Source organism: Sturnus vulgaris, chromosome Z (assembly GCF_052056855.1).
Source record: "Sturnus vulgaris isolate bStuVul1 chromosome Z, bStuVul1.hap1, whole genome shotgun sequence".
Lineage (NCBI taxonomy): Eukaryota > Metazoa > Chordata > Aves > Passeriformes > Sturnidae > Sturnus > Sturnus vulgaris.
In genome coordinates, this window is record NC_142283.1 from 60,997,609 (window position 1) to 61,022,368 (window position 24,760).

General features: G+C 38.0%; 2 protein-coding genes across 9 annotated transcripts in view; both read right to left on the reverse strand.

Moving 5' to 3' along the window:
- The window catches only part of SREK1 (splicing regulatory glutamic acid and lysine rich protein 1), a 36,755-nt gene extending 31,861 nt beyond the window's left edge, over positions 1 to 4,894 (reverse strand). Inside the window, exon 1 of the mRNA XM_014881399.2 lies at positions 4,485 to 4,894. Within this exon, the coding sequence (XP_014736885.1) occupies positions 4,485 to 4,645 (161 nt within the window). The 5' untranslated portion in view covers positions 4,646 to 4,894. The remainder of the gene's footprint in view (positions 1 to 4,484) is intronic.
- Positions 4,895 to 13,419: 8,525 nt separating this feature from the next.
- The window catches only part of ERBIN (erbb2 interacting protein), a 115,128-nt gene continuing 103,787 nt past the window's right edge, over positions 13,420 to 24,760 (reverse strand). For 6 of the 8 annotated variants that reach the window (XM_014881373.2, XM_088157198.1, XM_088157194.1 and 3 more), the window contains 6 exons: positions 23,875 to 24,018; positions 22,953 to 23,084; positions 21,083 to 21,292; positions 19,920 to 20,012; positions 19,258 to 19,332; positions 13,420 to 16,609 (listed from right to left, as the gene is read on the reverse strand). In XM_014881373.2, coding sequence (XP_014736859.1) covers positions 16,502 to 16,609; positions 19,258 to 19,332; positions 19,920 to 20,012; positions 21,083 to 21,292; positions 22,953 to 23,084; positions 23,875 to 24,018 — 762 coding nt within the window. In that variant the 3' untranslated portion in view covers positions 13,420 to 16,501. The remainder of the gene's footprint in view (positions 16,610 to 19,257; positions 19,333 to 19,919; positions 20,013 to 21,082; positions 21,293 to 22,952; positions 23,085 to 23,874; positions 24,019 to 24,760) is intronic. The other 2 variants (XM_088157197.1, XM_088157196.1) reach the window with 1 other exon arrangement.

Genomic DNA, 24,760 nt, shown 5'->3' on the forward strand with positions numbered 1-24,760 from the left:
AAAATTTGTAGTTCACTTTTCCATTACACAGTATGCCAACAGAGAACATGCAAACATTGCAATCTTGAGCAAAATCACAAAAGTTTGCTTTAAAAATGGATTCCCTAGTCAAGGTTTGTAACCTTTTTATTACAGCTTATTTCTTCACACGAAGAAGTACAGGTAAAATATTCAAATAGAGAATACAATACAATATTGCTGGAACATCAGCAATTCTCATTTGAAATAATGGAAAATATGTTGCATAGACTATTTCACCCGGGTCCTATCTCAACCAAAATGGAAACACTTGTCAAATTTCTGGAAGCACCAGCAACAGTTCAAGTTTAATACAACCTATCCTGGAGTCCCCTCGAATTCCGAGCATTTGCTTCCCCAGTTATTCTATGAAATCCTATTAGATTTCAGGATTCAAAAACAAATCAAAAGTTTTAGACACATTATCTCATCATATTAATTACAAAAATAAACCAAGAAAGTAAGCCTGAGGCAGGCAAACTACTATGTTTCTGGCTAACAGGATACCAGTGTACAGTATCTAGAGATGGGTAAATTCAGAATGGCATTCAGAAACATCTGTGATGGAAAATTCTGTAAGAACAGACAACACTGTGGAGAAAAAACTGAACAAGGAGTGGAAGACATGTAAACATGAAAGTTGACCTCATACAATTTAGAAAAATATTACAAGCTAACTAAATTTCTTCTGCCTTTGCAGTGGCTAATGTTTTCACTGTTTCGAGAGTCCACATTCAGGAAGGAAATAACTGCATAGAATAGCTTCTGAGCCAGCTGTTAAGGTTAAGCTGTTGAGACCAGTTTCCATCATCAAGGAGACTGCCAGCTGTGACTTTTTCAGTATTCTAGAGAAACTGCATTTACCACAGATTTCTTTACAAGACTTCTACGGCCACAAGTAGTTTTTTGTTTGGTTTGCTGGGGGAGAGGACTCTAAGGGGAGGAAGGTGAGGGTGTCTTGGGTTTTTTTGTTGTCACTGTATGGTTCTTGCTTGATCTTTTTAAATACACTCCTCAGTGTTATAACCCAAATGGCTAAAGCCACCACTGAAGGTTCTATGATCAACACAGCCTGACAACTTCTAGTATCTCCTGGGTCTTTTTTCTTTTTTGTTTTTCTTGCCAACTCAAAAATATAATTCTGCTCCAGGCAGTTTCAGACCCCCCCAGTAATCCTTATAAATTTTAACTTCTATGGAATCTGCACTGTGTGTTTTTGTAAGATTTACTCTCCAATATTCTCTGATTTAGAACACAAAAGTTATGTGGACATTATGTTTAAAAAATTAGATGTCCGAATACTGGTGCAAATGAGGCCCTATAAAAATATCTTGATACCTAGTATTTTCCAAAGGAAGGAAAAATTCTCTAAAAGATGATCATCTCTACTAAAAACACATCAAAGTTGCATTGAGGGAAACGATTAAGATCTAACAGATCTAAAATTCTAGAAGGTTTAACATGATGGAGTCCTCTCCTTTTATGAAGGGGGCCTCTAAAATCTTCCCATCAGCCTTTTAAAGAAGGCTTCCCTAGAACAGTAAAGTCCTATTCTAATTCCTTGTGCTGCTTTTTTTTTTTGCTAGCCTTTACTGAGGCTGAATTGAGGGTGACTCATGATCTTTTTCCTAGGTTACACAGCCTTATTGTCAAAAAGCAACTCATACATCTCTGATTGAAAGTAACTAAAATTCAGGTAGTCTCTACAGAAAAAATACTAAGAGGAAATAAATAACTAAATAATATCTGGACATTTCTAACATTTTTGTTTCCCTTTGTAAAAAGACAGCAACATTCATCTCGTAATAGGATAAAAATCAACTGAAGTATTTGCTAAAAACGATCTATTCAGAAATCTACAGTAATAAAAGAAACCCAAAGAAAAGGCTACAGTGTATATCTCTAAGTGTCCAAAATTTTGGGGGCAGGGAGGTGGGGTGTGTGAGGTGTGGAGGACATGACAGAAATTAGTAACTAATTAAAACAGAATACTATGGAGTAATAGTGCTCCTCAATTTAAATAAGGCTGTGCGTGTTTCGCCTCAGAAGCCTCATCACCTATATTGCTGTCACTGCAAGATAAAACAGTGTCTATTTATTTCACCACAGAGATGACGAGCCCTTTTCTCAGATGAGATGTCCCTTTTCTTGGTTAAGTGATGGTGGCCCATCCACCTGTGTCAGAGTGGTTAAGGTATACAAGTGAGAGTGATTTGGGTGGCACCCCTCAACGCTAAACTAGGCTTTGCCCAGATACTCTGGTTCATGAACAGAACACTTTCAGGCTCCAAGCTAGAGGAGCCCCAAGCCCCACTGCCAAGGCCTGGTTATGGCCTGTGTCTCCACCTCTCAACACCTACTGGGTCACAACCAGAGCGGAGCTTCCTGGCCAATCCAGTCTCGCCCTTGACTAGCCAAAGGTTATGACAAACCAGCCCATCATCCAGCTTTTGGTTAAACCAGAAGTTTGTTCTCAGTGTTCTAGCTTCCAAAACGACTCCAGACCATTCAGAAGCAAGCAGTATCACAAAGCAGGTCTTTCCACACTTCATAGAGACAGTTTATAACTCCCTGCTTTCAAACAACTCATTCTGCAAAAACCCAATTGTTGCTCAGTAAGTTTTTCAACATTTATCTGTTCGAAAGTCCTTTTAAGGCCACATTTGAAGGCTCATTGCTACACATGTAATTTCAAAAGCTACTCTGAAAGACAAGACTTCAACTGGGTGACAAATGTATGGGACTTTCTGTGCATGTGTGGGACTAAGAATCCAATCACAAGGGTGTCCTGCTAAAATGAAAAACACCGCTAGGCTGTGTCAGTGGCTAGCATGCTGGAGTACACACCCAAGGTGAAAGACCTGTCACATCCTGCAAACCGGCCTCAGTTTTAACTCTACTGCAGATTGACAGTGACCTACATTTTGTATGGGACACCTTTGCTTCCCATTCACTTGTCAATGAAATACTGTTTTATTAATTTATCACAATGTTATTTAAAGAAATTTTCAGAAAGTCAACGGGAGACATTTTTTTTGTTTCTAAGGAAGGGCATTAGAATAAATACTTAATTTTCTCCCAAGGTAGGAATTTGGAAGTCAGTTCAAATATCCATAAGTATGAGGCAAGGAAAACCATACTTCCAACATTTATGCATAAATAACAGTAAATAAAACCAAGAGTAAAACAGGTAATCACAATCCTCCATCCTATCTCTGAAAACTGAATTCATCAGCATTGTAACCTTGACATTCCCGAATTATTCCCTACTGTAGTACTAGATTTTTGTATTTTGTGTGTATATACACCCCGGCAAAATTGTACACACTGGCAAAACCATTACTTGTGTACGAATGTCAAGAAAGCCCCCATTTCCCTTAAAACCTATTGTATAATGAAAGTAAAAGACAAGAACAACAGCTGAAGCAAAAAAATATATTCCGTTAAGAAAAAACCCAAAATATAAAGAATCAACCACGGAATAAGTCCAGGACAAAGCCCTAGAAAACCCTAAAAAAATCCACCATATAGCTCTCAGTAAGGCATATCTTACTTTAAGCATATTTTACATATTAAATATTTATTTTTTCTGAATGGCTGGTATTCAAACATATTCAGATGTTACGTAGCTACATGAAAAGGATAAACATCAACTTTCTGGCTATTCTCTTTTGCAAATCGAAGTTTTGTTAGCCTAAGCATTTTTGTATCAAAGTTCGTGTACTGGGATGCTAATAATGCCCTCTCCTTTCCACTACTCCGATTTTTCTAAGAAAACACAAGGTTTGACAAGGCACATTTGTTATTCGCTTCCTAGTACAACTGCTGCCTCGAGAGAAAAAAAAAAAATTTCGATTCTTCCCCCTTTCTGTCGATCATTCCTGGGAAAGGTAACACTGTAATTTTGCAAGCCCCTGCATCTCCCACCTGAGCGTACCCCTCGCATACCGCTGACACCACGCGAAACGCTGTAATTTAGGGAGAGATGTGACGCCCGTGACTAATTTACTGCACAAGTCTTATTGGGGGCAACTGCGAGCAAAAGTCAGGTTCCTTCCCTCTGCAAAACCTCAGCTACTTTGGCTTCTGTTCGAATGGCGCCTTCTCGGAGCACAGAAGGGGAAAAAGAAGAATAATAAAGGCAGTCAAGCGAGGGCGGGCCTGGAACTCCTCGTTCTAGCTGGCCTGAACGCAGCGTGGGCGAGGAGAGAGACAGGCCACAGAAAGCGGCTTTTTAGGAAAGACGGAAAACGGCCGGCGCCGCCATCTTAAGTGCGGGCGCAGCTCCTTCCCCGCTGCTCAGGCCATACAAAGGGGAGGGACCACGTGACGCTTCCCTGGTGCCCGCACTCAAAATGGCGCGTCCGCCCTGCTGCCCCTGCCCTTCCCGCCACCTCTGGCCCCACCGCGTCTCTCCTTCATCCCTAGTCTCCGTCGCTGTGGAGGGCTGCACGGGCCCCACTTACTCCGGGGGATAGAGACGCAGCTCCTCAATATCTCCCAGGAAGCCGAAGAGCGTCCGCATCTGCTCGCTGGTCACGGCCGAGGAGAGGTTGGTGACCTGGATGACGGACGTGGGGCCCAAGGGGAAGCCCAACGGGACCCCGATCCCGCCGCTGTTCATCATGGCGGCGCCTGCCCAGCCTCACCGCGCGCACCCGGGGGCGCGGGCCCGCCCACCGAGAGGGGCGCGCGCCACCGGCCGGAGCGGCCCCGCGGATGGGCGCTCTAGCACTCGACTGCTCCCAGAAGAGTTCTCGGAGGGACGGGCGGCCCCTGCCGGCGGGGCCTCCGGCCTGCCTGCCGTGTGGAGATCTCTTGCTTCCCCAGGAGCCGCGCCTCATATGGAGCCAGCTGGGCCGCCGTGTGTAGGGCGGCACCGGCGCGGGGCGCGGGCCCCGCCCAGGAAGAGGCGCGGGCGCTGAGGGGCCGCCCCTGCCGCTCGCTTTTGCGCGCGCACGGCGGCCCTGTTAGCGCGCGCCGGGCCAGGGGCTGCCCGGGCGACCCCGTCGGCTCTCGGGCCCTCAAGGGGCGAGGCCCCGCGGAAAAATGGGATTCGCCGTGTGCTCGGCCGTGCTGGCCGCCGGTAGTAAGGGGCAGTTTAATACCCTAGGGAATAAGCCTCTGAACACACCGTTTGTGTAAACAGGAAAGGCTTGTAGTAGAACCGGTTGTAAATGGTTCTGTTATAAATTGACTGCGACTTTCTCCCAATGAAGTTGATTTTGCTTATAGTTGTAGTTTTCTCCTTAAAAACTACATTGGCTGGAGAAAATGAGGCTGAGCACTTAATATGTGGGCTATCACTACTAAAGATCAAATTGCAGTCTTTCCTAGTGGTATGGGGCTATGCATCTTGGCACTGAAGGGTTTAAGGATTCAGGCAGTTTGTAAGACTTTCCAGTCCCGAAGCATGGACTGAGAAGAGAGTGAAGTATTTTTGAAGCTATCTGGGCTGAAAAATACTGCAATTTGTGACAGTTCCCTGAGCAAGTAGGTCAGTTGGTACAGAATCTCCATAGGTAAGTCTGGGCAGTGCTTCCTTTATTGATGCTCAGTACGTTATAGAAATGTAATTCTAAGCAATTGTCAGAAATGCATTTTATATAAATATGCTTATGCGTGTGTTTCAGATAGGACTTACTTCAAAGTTATTATCAGTGCACTCATATCTTCTAAATGAAATCCGTATTCCAAAAAATATAAGACTTAAATACTTTCTTTCAGCCATTCTGGTAGCTTATATTTAGCTTAAGTTGAGAGAAGTTTAACTGATATCTATAAATTTAACTAATAGATATTTTGTTATATGTTGTGGAAAATGAAACAGATATTACTCTGTTTAGGAACCTTACATAAAATTTTGTTATGCTTTCATTAGTACATCTTATCCAAAGATGGTTAGCAGAGATGTAGAAGCTATTTCTGCTACAAATATTCTTATCCTTCCTCCTTGCATCTCTCAGTTGAGGGTTCAAATTAAAAATGAACTCTAAAATTCATGAAGAAAAGCTTTGTGATGTCAGAACTGACTGGGATACCCTCCTTCAGATAAAGCTTTTAACAGAGTACATACGAAATTCTGAGCTACTGGTCTGTTCTCTGAAAACAAAGCAAGCAAAATAGTGTTTAAATTTTGTAATTTAATGTCTCTGCCACAGTATTGGAAAATGAGTGAATTTGTATTTTGAGATGAATAGGCAAAAAAATGACACCAATCCCAGATGCCTGAAAATGTAACACTGGAAGCTCTGGGTCACACTTTTTCCCTGAAAAGGCTGGAAGGAATGACTATTTTATTCAGATCATTCAAAATTTAAAGGTGCTAAGAAGCTGCTCCCTCTGCTATAATAAAAATCTTCAGAGCTGTTGAGAAAGAAAAAGTTAAATAAAAAGAGTAGACATGCAGAAAGTGAATTGTTGTACAAGCAGTGCCCAGATATCCTCTCATAATCAATGGCTATCAGACTTGAATCTTGCAAATTGCTGTAGGTCTAGAGAAAACTTTAGCTGCCGTTGAAGTGGATTCATGTGTGTACAAGTTGCTCACCTGTTTTTACTTGTTATTAAGTATTTGTGCATGTAAATAAAGCTTCGGTAAATAAATTCTTTCACGTCCACTTTTCTTATCAGGTTAACTAGCAAAACATAAGATATTCTGGAGGCTTTTTGGAGGTAAACTTAAATTCCAGGTTACCTAAATGTAAAATGGTGAAGCTGTTAAATAAGAGTGACTATTAACCTTTTGTCTGAGACTATATTTTGTGATCTTCCCATGAGGATTAAAAAGCCTTTACTGGGTAATGGTAATTCTAAGTATCAGTAGAAAAATACTGGCAATTCAGAAGGAAGTTACAGTAAAAGCTGTTCTAGAGGATCAGGAGAAATTTCTTTTCATTACAAGAAGTCACCTTTTAAGGAGACTGTAGGTGGTCTGATAGAGATGGACATGTCTGTGGTACTTGCTGCCTTTGCAGGGGGAGGGAATTGAAATCATGTGAGGTAAAAGAAAGAAGCATTAGAAAGCTTTCATCAGCTTTCTTTAAGTGGAACCTTAAAGGCTTCAAAAAGAATGTTAGCCAGAGAGCTAACCATTATTTGATCAAAATAAAATAGTTCTAACTTTCAAGCAATTTATGAGGAATGAAATTTAAGTTCAGATTCAGCCACTCCTGTAGCGCTGGTAAAACTTGCCTCTGGAAGTCTGAAGCCCTTGAGACTTAACAAGAAAGCTCGAGCAAAGAAGATGTACCCATGGCCGAGGAGAACTGGGTTACAGGAATTGTTTGCACGCAAGGTCACAGGACATGATGGGCTGTTTCTGTGAGCGTTGATCTAGCCCATGTGCTTTGTGACCACCTCTAATTATCTTTCAAAGTCATAGTGTTTGGGGAGGGGAATATCACCCCTAAATTCCAGATGGGCAGGACGGATCATTGGTAAAATTACAGGGCAATCAGCCCCACCTCAGTCCCTGGGAAAGTGATGGAGCAATTCCCCTAATGGCCAAACATGGTCCTAATTGTAAAACATGTTAAGGACAAAAAGAAGACTGGGAGTTGTGAGGATGGATGTATAAAGAGAAAACTGTGCCTGACCACCTGGTAGCCTTCAGCTGTCGTGAAATGACTGGCATATGAATGAGGGGGAGAGCAACTAACACTGTTTATCTTGACTTTCTCAAGGCTTTTGTTATTTTGTCCCATAATATCCCTTAAAGCATTTTTCTTTGACTGTTTTTGAAAACAGTGCTAGAAGGCCACTAACTGCCAATGTGTTTGTATAGCCTGTGCTACCTTTGTTTTCATACACGGTAACTTTACAGCATTTTCCTTGTTGTATAACCAAGATATCAGTTTTTTGTGTGATCAGTGATGCAGAACACAGGAAACCAATTTCTCTTCTACAACAAGAATGTTCCTTCTCTTGTGAATTAATCAAAAGGCATAATCTTCAAATGCCAATCTCCTACTACTCACAGTAGACTGTCAGTACAAACTACTGCTGATAATACTCCTGTTTTCCGTTTGTGCTCAGACACATGTTCCAGTTTCACAGACACATGTTTGCACGTCAGGTTAACTTGAACTAACTTTTAAATACAGATAAATCAGAAAATGTTAACTTCATAAAATTTAAAGACAACAGACTTTATTCCAAAACTCCAGCAGATCCACAGTGCTTCCAAAGTAAAAAAAAATGGCTTTCATCCCCTTTCCATTGTTACACCTTTCAGGTTTATCAGGTAACTGCTCTCGTTTTTATGTATGCCTTAGTATAATTTATGGAGTTTTTTTAAGAAGACTCATGTAGCACAGAAAAACATCTTACAGAAAACAAGCTCTTAATTCTGTGTGCAAACCCTAATCCACCACATCTGTAATCCCAAAAATTCTATAAAATTATTTAAAGAGAAAGTATAAGAATTTATATATATATACCAATTTACCTACCTACTCAGAAAAATTATGAACGTTTTTATTTTTATAATTTTTTTTATATTTTTACAAAAAAAATATTTTTGTATTTTATATAAATTTCATAAAATTTATAGAGTAGTAATTGTTTTTGCCAGATCAGGTTTATCTAGAAATCTTAAAATCCTGCCTGTGATGAGATTAACAGATGAATGCTACATAGCCAGTGCAAGCAGCTGAAACCAGTTTAAACCTGCTGCCTCTGGATGGCAGTCAGCTGTACAAGTTAGCATTAGTAAACTGAAACAGCTGTGAGATTTCTGCATTTGCTTTTTATCTGTTTTACAGCAAGCACATGAAAAAATTTAGGATTGCTAAATAGCAGTATCTATTAGAAGAGTCGCATTAGTATCTCTAGGAGTGTGTTTTACAATGGCATTCTTTTCCCAATAAAATTGCTTGTATCAAAGATGGAGTAGCTTTTCTTGACTTAAAATTATTTTTAAACTTACTTCAAAATAAACTGCCAACCTGAGATACTGTTGCTAACTCTGAATCTCCAAGCACAAATTAACAAAGCAGGACTATCTCCACCACTTAGAGACTGGGAAAATGCACAGAAGCAGTTAAGATTATGAGAATCTTAATCTGAAAACAGATGCTTCATTCAGTTACCTTTCTGGGCAGAATTTCTACAGCCACTTACAAAATCTAGTATCTGTTCTACAGACAACACTTCTTGGATTACAGAAGCATTTTTTCTTCAAAAGGAGATTTTAGAATACCCTGTTTACAAGTTATATAAAAGTCTGCATATCAGTAGATAAACGAATAGTTTTATGATACAACTTTAATACCCATATGTGTGACTATGTATGTGTAGGGAAATAAAAGGGAAATGTAACAACTCAGACTCAGCTCTTTTTTTTTTTCTTTTTTAATTAAATTGAGTGTCTGCTAGGAGATCTGCTACTTGCTGTTTTTCTGGCAGGACGTGCAATTGGAACTGTTTGGGTAGGTGCCGACTGGAGTGAAAAAAAACATTTTTCTTCTCTGTGAGGTTATCCTGCTGGGAATCACAGCAGGTAATTCTACATAAGGGGAAGATGTTTGTAAACCTCAAAAAAACCTGTCTGAACAAGGTAATTCAAAGGTGTTGGATAGAAAATTCTGGAAATCACTTGGATTAATTTCTTCTTTTCAGTTACATTTTGTAGGAGCAGAGCAGGAAGTTCTCTTTGTGGCGTAAGGGTATAATAGAATCTTTATAACTGTAGAGTTTGAAAACTGGACTATAACTTGGTGCAGATAAACATTACTGTTTTACTTCCAACTTTTTTTTTTAAGTGGCATAAAATAGTATTACAAAACAAAGTGAATTTGGTAAGTAGTACACTAAAAAGAATTCTTTGTGTCTTCAAATATCTTAAAATATAAGCACATAATGATTCAATCTATAATAAATTAACTACATTTGCAATTAAATAGCACCGCACATTGTTTACTGCAGGGTCAGGAGATCACCCAGTGTGTTTTCATAAAATTAAAATGCAGTAGAAAAAAATTGTTTAGGTGTTCTATCTGTTTGGAGGTTTTCAGCATGGTCTCTAACCCTTGCATATATCAACTCCCACCTCATCATTTATTGCTCATGTCCGTTAGCAAATGAAACCATTTTACATTATTATTTAATTTTTCCAGGACTTAGTATTATGTCAGCTAACCAGCTGTTACTATCTATTTCAGTATTTATTAGCAAACCTCAGTTTCTCTGTAGTGAAACCATAGCTTGCAGCTGAAGTAGTTTTTGGCAGAAACATTCTCAGCAAAAAATACCTTCTCCGTGTTCAAAACCAGTTGTTGATTATTCGATTGTAAGTGGAAGTTCTTGCAGATGAAAAAGATAAATCAAATATGCTAAAACATTGATGTTAAGAGCTGTGGCACAATACTTAAAAATCCTGTTTTGCCAATGCGTACTTATAATTCAGAACAAAGATTTTCCCCGTTCTTTGGGGGGGTTTATTTTTTTTTTCATTTTGGGTTTTTGTTTGGTTGGTTGTTTTGTTTGGTTGGGATTTTTGTTGTTGTTTTTTTCTCCAAAGTTTCCTTCATAAATTACCAACATTAGCAATTGAATGAGAATTTCTCTGTAGAGCATTTGGTTCATCTGCTCCCACTTTGTCTGTTAAAAGATAGTCTATGAAAGGTTTGTCCCAGTAATTATTTCCACATCTGGCAGACAAGAGTGAATATTTTGCCACAGTTTTTTTTATTACTTTGAGCAATACTAAAGCATAAACATTTCAGCCATTTGCAGCATCCAGCCATGCCTCATGAAATGGATGCAGCGCAGAGCCACACTCCCCCTTGTGCTATGCAGCTGCAAAAATAGATGTTGCCGACTACTGTGATAAGAAATTTAATTCCTGTTGCTCTAATGTTTGGACCATGCAGAAAAGATTTGTTACTTCAGCAACACGACTTTTCATGAGAAACTCTTCTTGGCCATCTCGGGGACCTTACCAGCCTAGTCACATGTGTTGCTGCATGTTCTAAGTGCACCTCTAAAGCTTTTTAATCAGGTATTGATCTACATATGAGGAGCTGAAAGTCTCCTGCCTCAAGTATTACAAGCTATATGTTAAATGAATCACAACTCAATAGTGTTTATCCACACTTGCAAATTACTTTAGATAGGCACAACATCCAATGCACAATATTTTTGATGTAGTTTAAAACACTGAATTTAGTGCTCACTTCATGTTTTCTCTTTCTTTAAGCCAAACAGCTGCTACTTTTTCCATTCTTAATGCTTATCCCTAATACAAAGCAATTGTTCAAATAGTTCAAATTGCAGAACTGAAATACAAGTCACATTCTCACAAACAGCATTCAGGAAAAGCAAACTCAAGGGAACAAAGAGCTGGAAATCGGGGAGTGCCACAGAGAAGAGTGTCTGAACTACAAGGAAGAGTGATGCTGTCAGTACTTGAAATGAGGCTTTCAGGAAGCAGTGAAAGAGACTGGCTGCTCCTAGGAGCTGGCTGCTCTGAGAAACTTCAGGGACCTGCTGCTGCCAGGTACAAGGTGGCCACTGGGCTGTGGGCCTGGGGACGCTCTGGGAGCTTGCAGCAAGTATGGTCAGCAGCCCTTGGTGCAGGGTGCTTGGAGCCTTCACTGCAGCTGCCCCTCTATGGAGAGGGTGATCCACCCTTTTGCGGGTGCTTGGAGGAGGCTTGCTGGATCAGAGAGAGTACCTGGGGCCCTCCCCGGACCTTTTGTGCAAGACCTATGCTGCTGTTGGAGAGCTGTGCTGCTAAGCAGAGAAATTTTGGAAGTCAGCAACCTGTGCAGCTTGGGGAGAGATAGGACCTCCTCAGATCCTACAGTTTCAAGAGCCCTAACCCCACTGTGCAGACCTGGGCAGTCTGTCACTAACAAAACCACAGGTGGAGTACCAGTGGAAGGCAACAGCTGGAAACAGTGGCTTCCAGCACTGCATGTAAGGCTTCTACTTGTGCAGTTTTAATGGTGTAGCAGAGCTGCAGTTTCAAGGCGGTCTCATAGACACTGTAATAGAATCTTCCAAAACTGAATATAATCCATGGCAGCAGGGATACCATACCAAAAAATTTACTTTCTGAAAAAGTGCCTTCAGGCAGAAAAACAGAAGTTAGACCCAGTATTCTCAGATGCTTGATGAAAAAGTAAACTGTTGACTTAGGAAATAATGTCCAAGTAGGGATCAGATATAGAAAACCTAAATAATAGGGGCCCAATACTCCAGGGTCATCAGGGCCATAACCTGTTAATAGTGAGGATCAGTTTTCTGTATAGAAGAAGTAGAACATAGTGATAGTGGTGTATCAGATCCACATATACGAGGACAAAAAGACAAAACAATTTGTATTACTACATTATTTTTGTGATTTCCAAGAAAACTGGATGTAAAGCCAAATTTAGCTCTCCTGTGAAATTCTGTGCCTAGCTGTCTAATTTCTTTACCACATGACCCTTGTACACCTCCTTCAGAGTGCTTTCGGCATACTCATAATTTTACCCTTACTCATTGACCTAGCCATCTCTCTCTGCCTATCAAAACTACTAAACTTGCAAATAAAGTCCTCTCTTTGTGATAAGCCACTCACTGCCCTGCCTGATTTCATTGCAAGACTGGGATGCATTGGGTCCAGCTGAGATGAAGTTAATTTTCCTTACAGCAGCCCTCACAGTGCTGTGCTTTGCACTGGCAGCTACAGAGGTGTTGATAACACACCAGTGTTTGGCTTCTGCTGTACAGCACTGGCACAGTACCAGCACTGTCTTCCCAACATTCTGCCCCCCATCAATAGGCTGGGGGTGACAAGATCTTAGAAAGGGACACAAATCAACCAGCTGACCCAAACAGACCAAAGGGTGGTCTGTTTCATACCATATGATGTCAGCTCAGATAGAAAAGCTAAGAAGAAGAGGATGCAGGTCGGGCATTTGTTTTTTAGAGCGTTTGCCTTCCAAAGCAACCAATATCCATGCTGATGCCCTGCTTCCTGGAAGTGGCTGGACATCACTTGCTGATAAGAAGTAGAAAATAAAATTATTTATTTTCTTTTTGCTGCTATGTATGTAAACTTTCTCTTTTGCTTTAGTAAACTGCCTTATTTAAACCTGCAAGTTGTGTTCCATCCTATTTTCTTTCCTGTGCAGCTGGGGGAGAGCAGCTTGGTGAGAACCTGGCATCAAGGCAAGTTCAACCCCCCACATGGAGTTATTCACAAAAACATTTCTTTGTTGTGAAGAACCCAGTCTTGCAATGAAATCACTTAGAACAGACCCGTGGGCACTGAGATGCACAGAGGCAGGAACACAAATAGGACTTTATTAATGTACATTGATTGAGTGCTGAGATCTACAGAAACTGTAGATTAATAAAATAGTGTTATGGAGAATTTCCTAAAACTTAAATAAGTCCATTTCACACAGCTTTAAAGAGCATTAGTTTATTATCTATTCTCCATGTGTTACCTCAGGAACAGTCTTATTATATACAAAAATTTGGAATGTTGAATAAATGCTGATCAATAGAAACATTACATAGCTGTTGACAAGGGAATATTTCTAAACAAAACCAAAATAATAATGAATGTTTGATTCTGTGTGTTGCTTATTGCTATGTCTGTGTTCATAGAATGCTTTCAAATATTTACACTTTTTAAAAACTCATCCGAAAAAGAAACTAAAAAAATATTTACATAATAAATACGTGGGAGACTTCATCTTTTCATAACATCAGTTGAACTGATTCTTTAATGAACTATTAAGAATAGAAGGAATTAACACAGTTTGCATCAATTCACTGCCATGCTGAGTAACTCAGGCTGTTGATGGATTTTATTCTATTCAAAATGTAGTTTACAATGCATTCAAAATGAAAAGTGCTGATATTGTCTCTCCTCCTATTGAATCCCGGCTGGACTAGTTCAGGAGACACCTTTCTCCCACTCCCCACAAAATCATTTAGTCTGACATGTTTACCTTCACACACTGACACTGACAAAACAAACACATTTCAATTCACTGAAAACTCAAACATTTAGTGAGTAAAATCAGCATAATCCATGTTTTATTAGACAATTGATTTGCTAACTGACGGAAGACAAGCTTTGGCCAAGTATTTCCACAAGAAGTACTAAACTTCTTGCTATAAATCTCTACTTATATAGTTCTACCAGTTGAACAGTTTTTGGTAGAATTTTCTGTGATACATAAATCTGAAAATTAAGTGACACAACAACATTTAAAACTTCTGTTACCATTAAAGCAAAATACAATACAGTATAATTTCTCAGTGATATATTTAAATGTACTGCAAAATGTATACAAAGTCAGTCCAAGATCAGTAAAGAATCAGTTCTGCTTTTTGGACTTTTCCCTTCTCAAAGATACAGGTTTTATAGAAGACCAAGGTCAGTTAGGACTTGTCTGTATGTATCCCCATTAAAAGGCAGTGTGTGATAAAAATAACATGATTAAAAGTAATGAACATGTGATGTGAAACATTTTGCATATCAATAAAAAAATAGAAACTAAATAACAACTAAACACTGAAGCCTGCCATTATATAGCTATGTTTCTCATTCTTTAAGATTAACAGCACACAGAAAATAAGTGAATTTTATCAAAATACAGCACATTTCTGCTAATATATCCAAAAAATCATTTTCTATGTAAATATTACTGAAATTCAACTAAAAAGAATTAAAATATACAAAGAGTTGTTAAAGGGTTTCAATTAAAATTATTAGAACTATACACAGTACAATAATCAATAGTTAACATCTCTGAAAGAAGTGCAATAATATTGGAGTTCACTTATTAAAAAAGTACTGCCTGTTTATTACTGCTAGCTATGTATGTTTCCTTTCTCTTCCAGCTCACTGTTCCAAAACTAAAGGAAGCTGGTGTTTTTACTAGCTTTATTAAAAGCATTTACTTTTTGGGTTGAAAAAAGCGCTTATACCTGTCTCAAACTACCAACTTGTACATAATTAAAAATGAACTGCAATAATTGAATATTGCTCCAATGACAGGCTAATTATTAGCCCTGATTAAAAACAGTTATCGGTCTTCTATGGCACTTTTCCCTGGTCCATAACAACCGTGTATGAATTATTACTGCAGACTATGCAGTCTCTATTCAATTACAAAGGAGAAAGATAATGTTTCTGGTAAACAAAATTAATAGAAGCATAATTGAACCTTTTATACAGTAATAAGGAACAAAGGCAGCCTGTGGTAAATCAGTATTACATTAATGTAATTAGAAACCCTTTAATGACTCTGAAGTGTCTAGTTCACATTTAATGTTACCTGTAGGAACAGCCCTTTAAGAAACCTCCTTACAAACTGGTGGGTTTTAAGTACACCCTCCCTTTGCTTTCCATCTCACCACAGCCATTCTCTATCACTGCTCCAAATTTCACAAACTTGCTTTGGTTACCTAGCTCCATGCGTATGGTTTCCTTTTTGATTAACAAGGCAATGCAAAGGCCAAACAAAATCAAGATGTCTTTTATAGCCTTTCCTGCATAATTTGTGTATGTTTAAATTTATATTACAGGCAACAATCTTAAAAACTGGCCATTTCAGTTTCATTTTTAAAATCTGTCAGCTTAAAATGGAGTCTTTTTTATAAAGATAAAATTATCACCATTTCCACAAAATTGGGGATTTCCATAGCAGAGAAAAATCTCTGGGCACAATTCCACAGTACAGTTGAAAAAACTCTGTATGCAAGAAAACAACTAAACATGAAGCACATGTGGCAAATGAATATTCAATGACTACATTAAGAACAAATCCTGTATAATATCAGAAATTTGTAGTTACAGTCTTCCTAAAAAAAAAACACCGTAAGCTTTTATTGCATTTTCTATTGGTAGACGTACACTCCAGAACTAAACACTTTTTCTTCTCTCCCGATTCCAGATTTAGATAGCAGATAATTGTTTCACCTGACCTTTATTCTGTCCAACCAGCACCACCTTCCATCTACCCATTCATCTATACAATGTGCACATAGCAAAGCCAACACTTCATATCCCCGTTCGTATCTACAGAAGTGGTTCAGCGTAACACATTAATATCTGGTGAATAAAAATAAAGGCAATAAACAGCTACAGGACAGACAGCCCTGCCATCTGTCCATTGGCTACAACCGAGGCTTCACAAAGCCTTGCACAAAGTTTAGTTATGTGTATGAATTATCCAAAAATAAACCTACCATCTGTACAAAAAAACAACACAGGTTTGTTCTTGGAGGAGTGATCCTTAGATTGCTATAATGCTTAAAAACAAGTTTATTCACCATACGCATTTCCAAAATTAATTCCTGTATGTTCTCTACAGTGGTTTTTCCCCCTTTAACCACAAGTTCAGTATTTCCTGTACAAATTTTGATCATAATTTTTTTTGAGTTCTTTTAATGTATAAAAATATGCAAAATATTCAGTTTCCCCATAGTCCTTCAATGAATTCTGTTGGTTTATCCCCACAATCCACGGTACTTATGAAGAAACTTCTCGCACAATAATGAGTTCCACTGCATTTTGAAAAGTCTTTAGCAACGATACTGCTTGTCCATGATCAATATTGATGAAGCTGTATCCGTTAGCCTAAAAAGAAATATTTGAAATTGAAAATGACAGTGTTTTTTTCCATGTTAGTAAAATACATTTCATTATTTCGTTTAAGTTTATTTAAACCTTAAGGTTTCTATATGAATGTGGAGAATAAAACACTTCAGATTACTTGAATTTGTACCTGCATGCTACAAAAAACTAAACTACCTTATCAGCCTTGGAAGAATATTGCAAATAGCCAAAAGAAAACAGAACTTTAAGTTATCAACATCAGACATCTAATTCATCAGCTGTAATACATCCACACCAAAAAACCCCAAATGTACTACAAATTACATATCCTATTTTAAGTATCAGAATATTAGAAATGGCATCTGCGATAAATTAAAACATTGAGTCCTGTGACAAAAACATTAATGGCACTGGGAGCCATGTTTTTGTGTTAGACTCTGAGATAATCCCCAACTTGTATTTGAACAGTATTGTTATTCTTGGACAAGTTTGTTTTGGCAAACAAAGATGGGCCCAAGTGGCTGACAAAAGACAGGTAAAACATGGTTATGGCTCAGCTTCTCAGAGTGTACTAGTGCAAGATCATTCTCAACCTGGTCAGCAAAATGTTGCAGAAGGATAAATTTGTCTCTTTAAACTATTACAGCTTCCAGCTTGTATCCCACCTTTTTTCCAGAGTTACTTATGTGGTGACAGAGAGCTGGATGTGCTCTCTCTGCCTTAGCTGTGACATTTTGAAAGTTACAGTTCTTATCCCATCACTGAACACTCGCTGTTGTTACCAGCTGAATCCTTGGTTAAAAACCAGAGGTTTTCAAATCTTTCTAGAGTAGCAGAGGGAGATTTACGTAGACTGTTCAGATAGCAAAAGTGGCAACTTTTAAATTTATTTTAATTAAAATAAATTTTAATTTATTAAATTTATTAAATTATTAACTTTTAATTTTAATTTAACTTGTAATCTGTACAGAATGTTCTAGCCTACTCTTAAGTCTTAATTTCAATTATCTAGTCACTAGTCATGTAGAATATTTTTACTAGACATATGTATTAGACATGCATTATAATATGTATGCCTATCAAATGTTTTACAGAGAACACTGCAAAATCAAGCAGAGCAAAGGCATTTTGGAGGAGATGATATTCATTAAAAAGCCCACAGAAGTCTGAGTGGCAGCAAGACAGAGTGGGACTGTCATTACATCATCACTGGGATTATCACAGTTGAAAAGAATGTGCTGTTACATACAAAAATACTCTTTGTTATGAGAAATAAAATGGCTTCTGATTGTCTAAGCATGGAAATGCAACTTGTCCTTGAGCTCTTTTTCAAACTGAATTCCTTATTAAACAATAAGCAAAACCCAAGCAGTGCCAACATTAAAAAAAACTTCATTGAAGATTTGTCTGCATGGCATTTATAAAGACAGGAATAAACCATTACAACAGAAAATACCCTTCAGGTATGTTCCACTTTACAAATACGTTTAAAATGTGCTAACAGTTTTTCCAAAGGTTAAACATGCTTCCTGTATGTGTTGGTAACCCTGTATCAGTAAGAGGACTAGGACCTCTCTCACCCCAGTGAGGAGAAATAAGCACAGATTATTTATTGTGCTCAAGAACAAGCCATCTTTTATTTGGAACAACTTAATCTCAATTCAATTTTCATGTGTGCCTTTTGGCCTTATCTTTCATTTGAAGAATTAGGCTGAGTTTTCAATTTGGCTTTGTTTTAGAATATGGTTCACAGCATGTTGTGGTTTAATCGAGGTAATAGTGGGGGGGGGGGTGTTTGCTTTTGGGCTTTTTGTTTGTTTTGTTTTTAGAAAACTGAAATGCAGCAGAGTTGACTCCATCAACATTTTCATGATATGGCAAATAATTCTTTTTAACAAGCTCTGCAATTTAAAGTTAGCTGGAACAGTGTTCAAATGTCCCACTAGCCCAATTTTGTTTAAGAAAGTAAGGCACTGTGAGTATACTGTTCATTTCCCTGACGCCTCTCCCAGCAGCTTTTGAGGTCATTAGACAACATCAAACAAATCTGATACGGAAAAGGTCTGATAGGTACAGACTTCCTAGAGAAGGGAACAACACAGCTTGCAGTCCAGAAGCCATGGCTACTGAAATGCCTGACTTGGCTGGCCAGCAGCAGATGGGCCAGCAAAGGGGCAGCTCCGGCCAGCACTCGTGCATGTCTGGCCTGACAGTGGGGCAGAGGCAGCAAAGGCTGGCAGGAGCTGCATCATGGAGAGGGATGTAACAGGAGTGCAGCTCTGGAGAGCGGCTGTCAGGGGCTACTGCTGCAGTTCATACAACACATTGCTCACAACACTGCGTGTGAATGACCACAAATGCAGTAACCGAACCACAGCATAGCCTAATGAAATGCTCATGTTCCATCTCGAATGACATTTTCTGTCACGTTTTTTTTGTCTTCAGAAGTGTGAAATATGTTCAGAATTTGAAAAAAATGATCCACTGTGCTTCAGTCTGAGTCACTTATTGGCATGTTAGGTGGCAGAAAATGAAAAGCATCCCAGAATATAAGAATAAATCAAGAAAAGGTAGGTAATCGATCTAAAAATTAAACATTCTGCTCTTAGGTGTAAACTGAAAACAAACCAGTATATTACACGGGCTAGTTAATTAAGTCATTACAGTACCTGAATTATTTTATCCCCTGGCTGTAACAGCTTAGATGCCGGTCCATCTGGCTGCACTCTGGTTACAAAAATGCCCTTGAAAAACAGAGGTGGAAATATTTTTGACAACTTATTTATGAATAACAGGATAGCATCAAACAGATGTAATTCAAAACATTTTTTCAATTTTCCATCCTAAGCAGAAGAAAATGCAATACTATTCTACAGGTCTCTGGCTTTTGAGACTGCCTTCCTTTTCTGATGTTAAAAAGCCAGAATTATCTTTAAAGGATTACTGAGGAGAAAATTGTGATCTACCTTGGTTTAATTTGGCAGATGTATATGTCAAGATGAATTATCAACCACTATAAATATAGTTGTAGGCTAAATCACTCTTGTATAAGAGGATTCCTAATTGTACACTATACAATTCACTATCTCAAATCTGCTAACTGACAACTAGAACTGTGCAAAAAACACTCATCTGGAATAATCGTCTCTACTGTCATGCAAGCACAGTGACCACCTACAACCTTGATTTTCCGCATCATATGTCCAGTTTATCCCTTGCAGTCCTGAAGTGTAGTGGTTTAGGAAATACATATTCTTTCTTTTCTCCCATTGCTCAACATGAGAAACATAGATCAGAAGGCTTTCAAGAAGTATTAGCATAGAATACTTACATCATCTTCTGGCTTGAATGGATTTCCTCTACCCCCAACTCCTCCTGATATACTAAATCCAAGTTCTGGATCCTTGTCAACTCTCACTCGAATCTATGTAATTACAATAAAAGTTAGATTAATTGCCTGAAAATCTACATTCAAAGCTACTGTAATGAAATTATTACTAAGGAATTTAGGTGAATGAAAGCTTTAAAATGCTAAAAAAATTAAAAGCAGGTCAAGAGTGCATTATATCTCATAATATTAATGCAGAACAAGATTGCATACAACAACACTATGTATCATTGTACTTAAGTTTTACTCCAATGCCACTATTTTTATAATCATAATTCACATGGGCTTTAAATTCAGAGATATTTTGATGTTATGTAGGTTACTTTAATGCCCCCAGCAAATATACATGCTGATGTGAAAGAATCTGTTCCTCCTATTTCTTTGCTACCTCTAGATAAATTTTGTAAATCAAATCTCATTCCTACTTTCACTGCAAGTTCTACATAGCCACGACTCTGTCCTCTTTCTCTTTCTAGAAGAATTGAATAAAAAATTTATTTTACACAGGACATTCTCATTCTAGCACAGAATGAAAATGTAGTGATCAGGATTTTCTGAAAAAAATCCAAACAATATAGAAAGAAGGCTGTCACAGTGAAAGAGTCATTAAATAGTATAAGAATTTCTTATATACACATCTGTTTATCATAAATAAAGCTGATAATTATCAGGCATGCATCAGATTGCTCATTTTTATGGATTTTTGCTTATGGATACACACTTTGCACTTGCAGATTTTTTAATCATTCCAGATGCAAAGTACTCTAAGTTGTACTGGAACTTTGCGTTTTCTTCAGTTACTAGCTAAATAGTGAAGTTGTGATAAATAAATAAATTTAGTTGAGAAATTAATTTTTAGCTCAGTAAAAAGATGCAAGTTAACGTTTTTGGTACATTCAGTTAGAATTCTACCACATTTCTCTCAAAACTGGAAGGAATGTGTGATTTGAGGAGTAGAATTGCTCTGAGATAACATATTTTGCTAGAGGTAAATCTCTACATTGTTACTGTCACCATTTACAGAGAAACAATTAATGAAAACAATGTAACAATTAATTGTCTCTGCCTGGCAGATGCCATATCTGTCAGATAGATTTTACTCTTACCTCTTGCTTTGCCAACTCATGGCTTTGTCTGGGAGAGCACTGGGACTGTGTATAGGGAGGTTGGTGGGCAACTTTCAACATCAGATAATCAATTAATTGCTCTCTAGATGGATGTCTTGCGACTGATGATTGAGGAGGGAGATGATGGACTTGGCTGTAGTTTGCTGGAAGTCTCTGAGGCTGGCACATTTGTCCATTTGTTAAAGGCATCTAAAAAAACCATGAATACTCAGGGTCAAACATTTTATAAGCAGCAATCCTCAGTTCTTGCTTTATTAATTCAATACTTCTCATACGTGACTGCTCTTTTCTGCAACATTACTAAAACTCCTCTTCTGGATCATGTGAAATTATATCCATTTTGCTTATAGCTATCAGCTCTGACCTACTGAACAATCTGAAAAACAAAAACTTTGCTAGTTTATTAACACAAATTATACAGCCTTTGCTTTTAGCACTTGATTTTTCACTGAGTTTTCCCAAATACTATTTTCTAGCAGTGCAATTGATGATATTGACACTTGATTCATGTCATTATAATCTGCATTTTTCTTGCAAAAAATTCAGAGATTTTGTAGCCATTTCCAACAGATGACACAAAAATAAAAATCCAACTCCACCTCCAGCTGGCAGATTACATGTTCCCCAAGCATCTTATGGTGACCACTTCACAAGAAAACTTCCTGAGCAAATTCACATCCAAGCTCAAGATTTTAATATCAAAATTGTAATATTTCCAATAAATGTTACTCTTCTGTTAATGCATACGTAATTGATTGATAGGTATAATGATGACAAGCAGCAGTGAGGTACACAACTGTCAAGACATACAGTGCATTCCAATTATGTCACCAGGAATGATGCTGGAGGTGGCAATGCTTCCTTATTGAAGCTGTGTTGAGATGGGCAGCCTTTTTACCCCCTTGCTTATCTCATGCTCTTATCCATCTTTATTAGTGACTAATTCTGTATGATTCCAAAAAGCTATAGGCTTGAGTTACAGATCGGCCTCCCACCATGGGATACAAGGATATTAAAACACTCTCTCAGTATTACAAGTAACAGAAGTGTACAAATTTCATCCTGGAACCAAGCTATGTGAATGGACACATATCAGAATCTGCTCTGTTGAGTTTATGTCAGACTGATTCTGAGAAATTATTATGGGTGTATATAATACATATTCAGATTATTTACAGAACATATGTATTTAATTTACACAATTTTCCTTTTTTTTTTCTGAAAACCTGAAGTATGACAGGAAAACTTTTTTTGTTGCCAGAGGTAGAATTTATATAGGTAAAATGTATCCATAGCTATTTAAGTTCCCAATACCCACTGTCTGTAGAAATTCAACTGAAATTACTGAAGGTGTAAGAATAAAATCAACTCCTGCATCATAGTAATTTACAAGAATCCATTTAGTTTCATGGTAGTAAGACCCACCTCCAGAGATGGTGCTTAGAGATACATAGAGTGTCTCCTACTAATTCTGGTTTATTATCACAATTTAATCACAATGTATTTCAAGTTTGTTCTTTAAGAGGTTTAATCAACATCATATTACTTTTCTGAAATAATCTGCCCTATTCCGGTTTTCACTTGCAAGTACTTGTTTGGCTGCAAATTTCTTCTTTCAAAACACCTACTGAAGAAAAATAAGAACTCCCTTCCTTCATATAGTCAACTATTGTGTCTTCCAAAAAGAGGATGCTGTTTCATTTATGCCAGGTGTGAAGCCTGTGTATTACATTTTAGAGGCTCTAGTTCCAACTGCTGTCCCAACGTAAGTTTCTATTGCTAATAAAAAATACAGCCTTATGAATAATAGCAAATAATGTCCTATCCATGTTATCATGCAGATAATTACCTGCACAGCTGGTTTTTTGATGCTGTCTGGAGGAACATCTTTGAGACTAAGCGTGGCAGATGAGTAATTCTGCTGTCCCGAAATGAATACTTCATCCTGGCATTGGTCTCCTGAAGCAGAAGCCTGGGGATGCTTTAAACAGAATGAAGCAGTAAAGACAAATGTCTTCATATAAGTAAAACTAAAAAATTCTCAAAGAAGCTCAGGATAAAATATTTTAAGGGCTTTATCAATCTTAATTTTTTTTATTAATTAGGACATTATTTATGCAGAAAATCTCACTAACTAAGACACCATAGGCCCATAAAGTATTGATGGACATTTACAAATCTTGCAGCTAGAGGTGTCTTATCAGCAGTAAATTAATTAACAAATCCTAGGAACTAACTATTGAAGAATTCAAGGAGTCTTCTGTTGACTTTATCCTGCTCACTGCGGATACCATAACATCACTCAGGGTGCTCATTTAAAAACTCATTTCCTCATACTTTCTAACTATAAATTTTCTTCAATTTCTACAGTATAGTTTATAACATCAGAATCTGTTTTGGGGGAGGTAGAAGAATAATAAGATTTTGTTGAAACCTTATCAGCCTAGATTAAATTCAGAATGGCAATCTTTTGGTCACAAAGGTATTATGAAACCAGACAGTTTTACATATGTTCAACCATCTTTATATCTACAAAGCCAGTTAGAGAACTCAACTTCATGACATTGAACTGAAAAGCCCTGCAATAACCTTACAGCATATGAAGTGAGGGCAAAATACGTAATGCCTAAAAAAAATTTCAGCATATAAATGATATTATTTTTATTAAAGCATTGTGCATATGTAAAAGGATAACTTTATCAATTTAAGACCCCCTTACAGTTTATTCTTCCCCCCTCTATATATTACAATAGCCTCCTGTAGGTACTCACTCGAACAATGTGCACACCAGAACCTCTTCCGTCTGCAACACTCAAGGCAACACTACCCTGGCTGCCATGCAGATCCCTAGAGCTGCCATAGTGAAAGCTGCTAACTGCAGCATAATTGGAATTAAAGGACCGAGACAGCATGCTCTGAATAAAGAGGGGACAGATTTAACACAGAGATTAGTGCAGCATGCATAAACCACGAGACATGTTATACATGTAATACAAACATATTCCATCGTCATGCAAGATAAAATCCATGCAAGAACAGTACCACTGTGATGTATAAACACAACTCTGTGACCCTATTTACCTTTATTTACTGTAAATCAGCATGCAATCAGCAGTTCACATGCAGAATTACATGTAAATAAAGCATTGAAATATTCACGTGCCTGAAAGGACAACAAAAGGTGCCTACCAAAATTTTCAGGTTTTCATTATATTTGCAACATACGAAATATGTTATAGGAAGAGAAGCTGGCAGTCAAGTAGAACACCTTTGGAAATCTATCTAATTTCCCCTTACTATTTTGTTTCATTCCCCCACCCCACTACTAGTAAAGTACAAATGAAAATTTAGACAGATTTGACTGAATTTTCTTGCCATAACCACTGATAATATCCACAGTGCATTCCAGTAATACTTCACTCAAGAATGTGAACAAGCCTCATTTAAAGGAAGAGGCTTGAACAAAACTGAGACTGTCCTTGTGCTACTGTAGGCAATCAAACAGGTAACGTGACCTCAAGGACAGATGTGACAGTGGTTTGGGTTTGAGCTTCATTATCTTGCAAACCTGACCCCTGCAATATTGGCAAGGATAACAAAATGAAAGCCAAAGACATTACCATCTTGCCACCATGGCCTTTTGTAGCTGTAAAAACA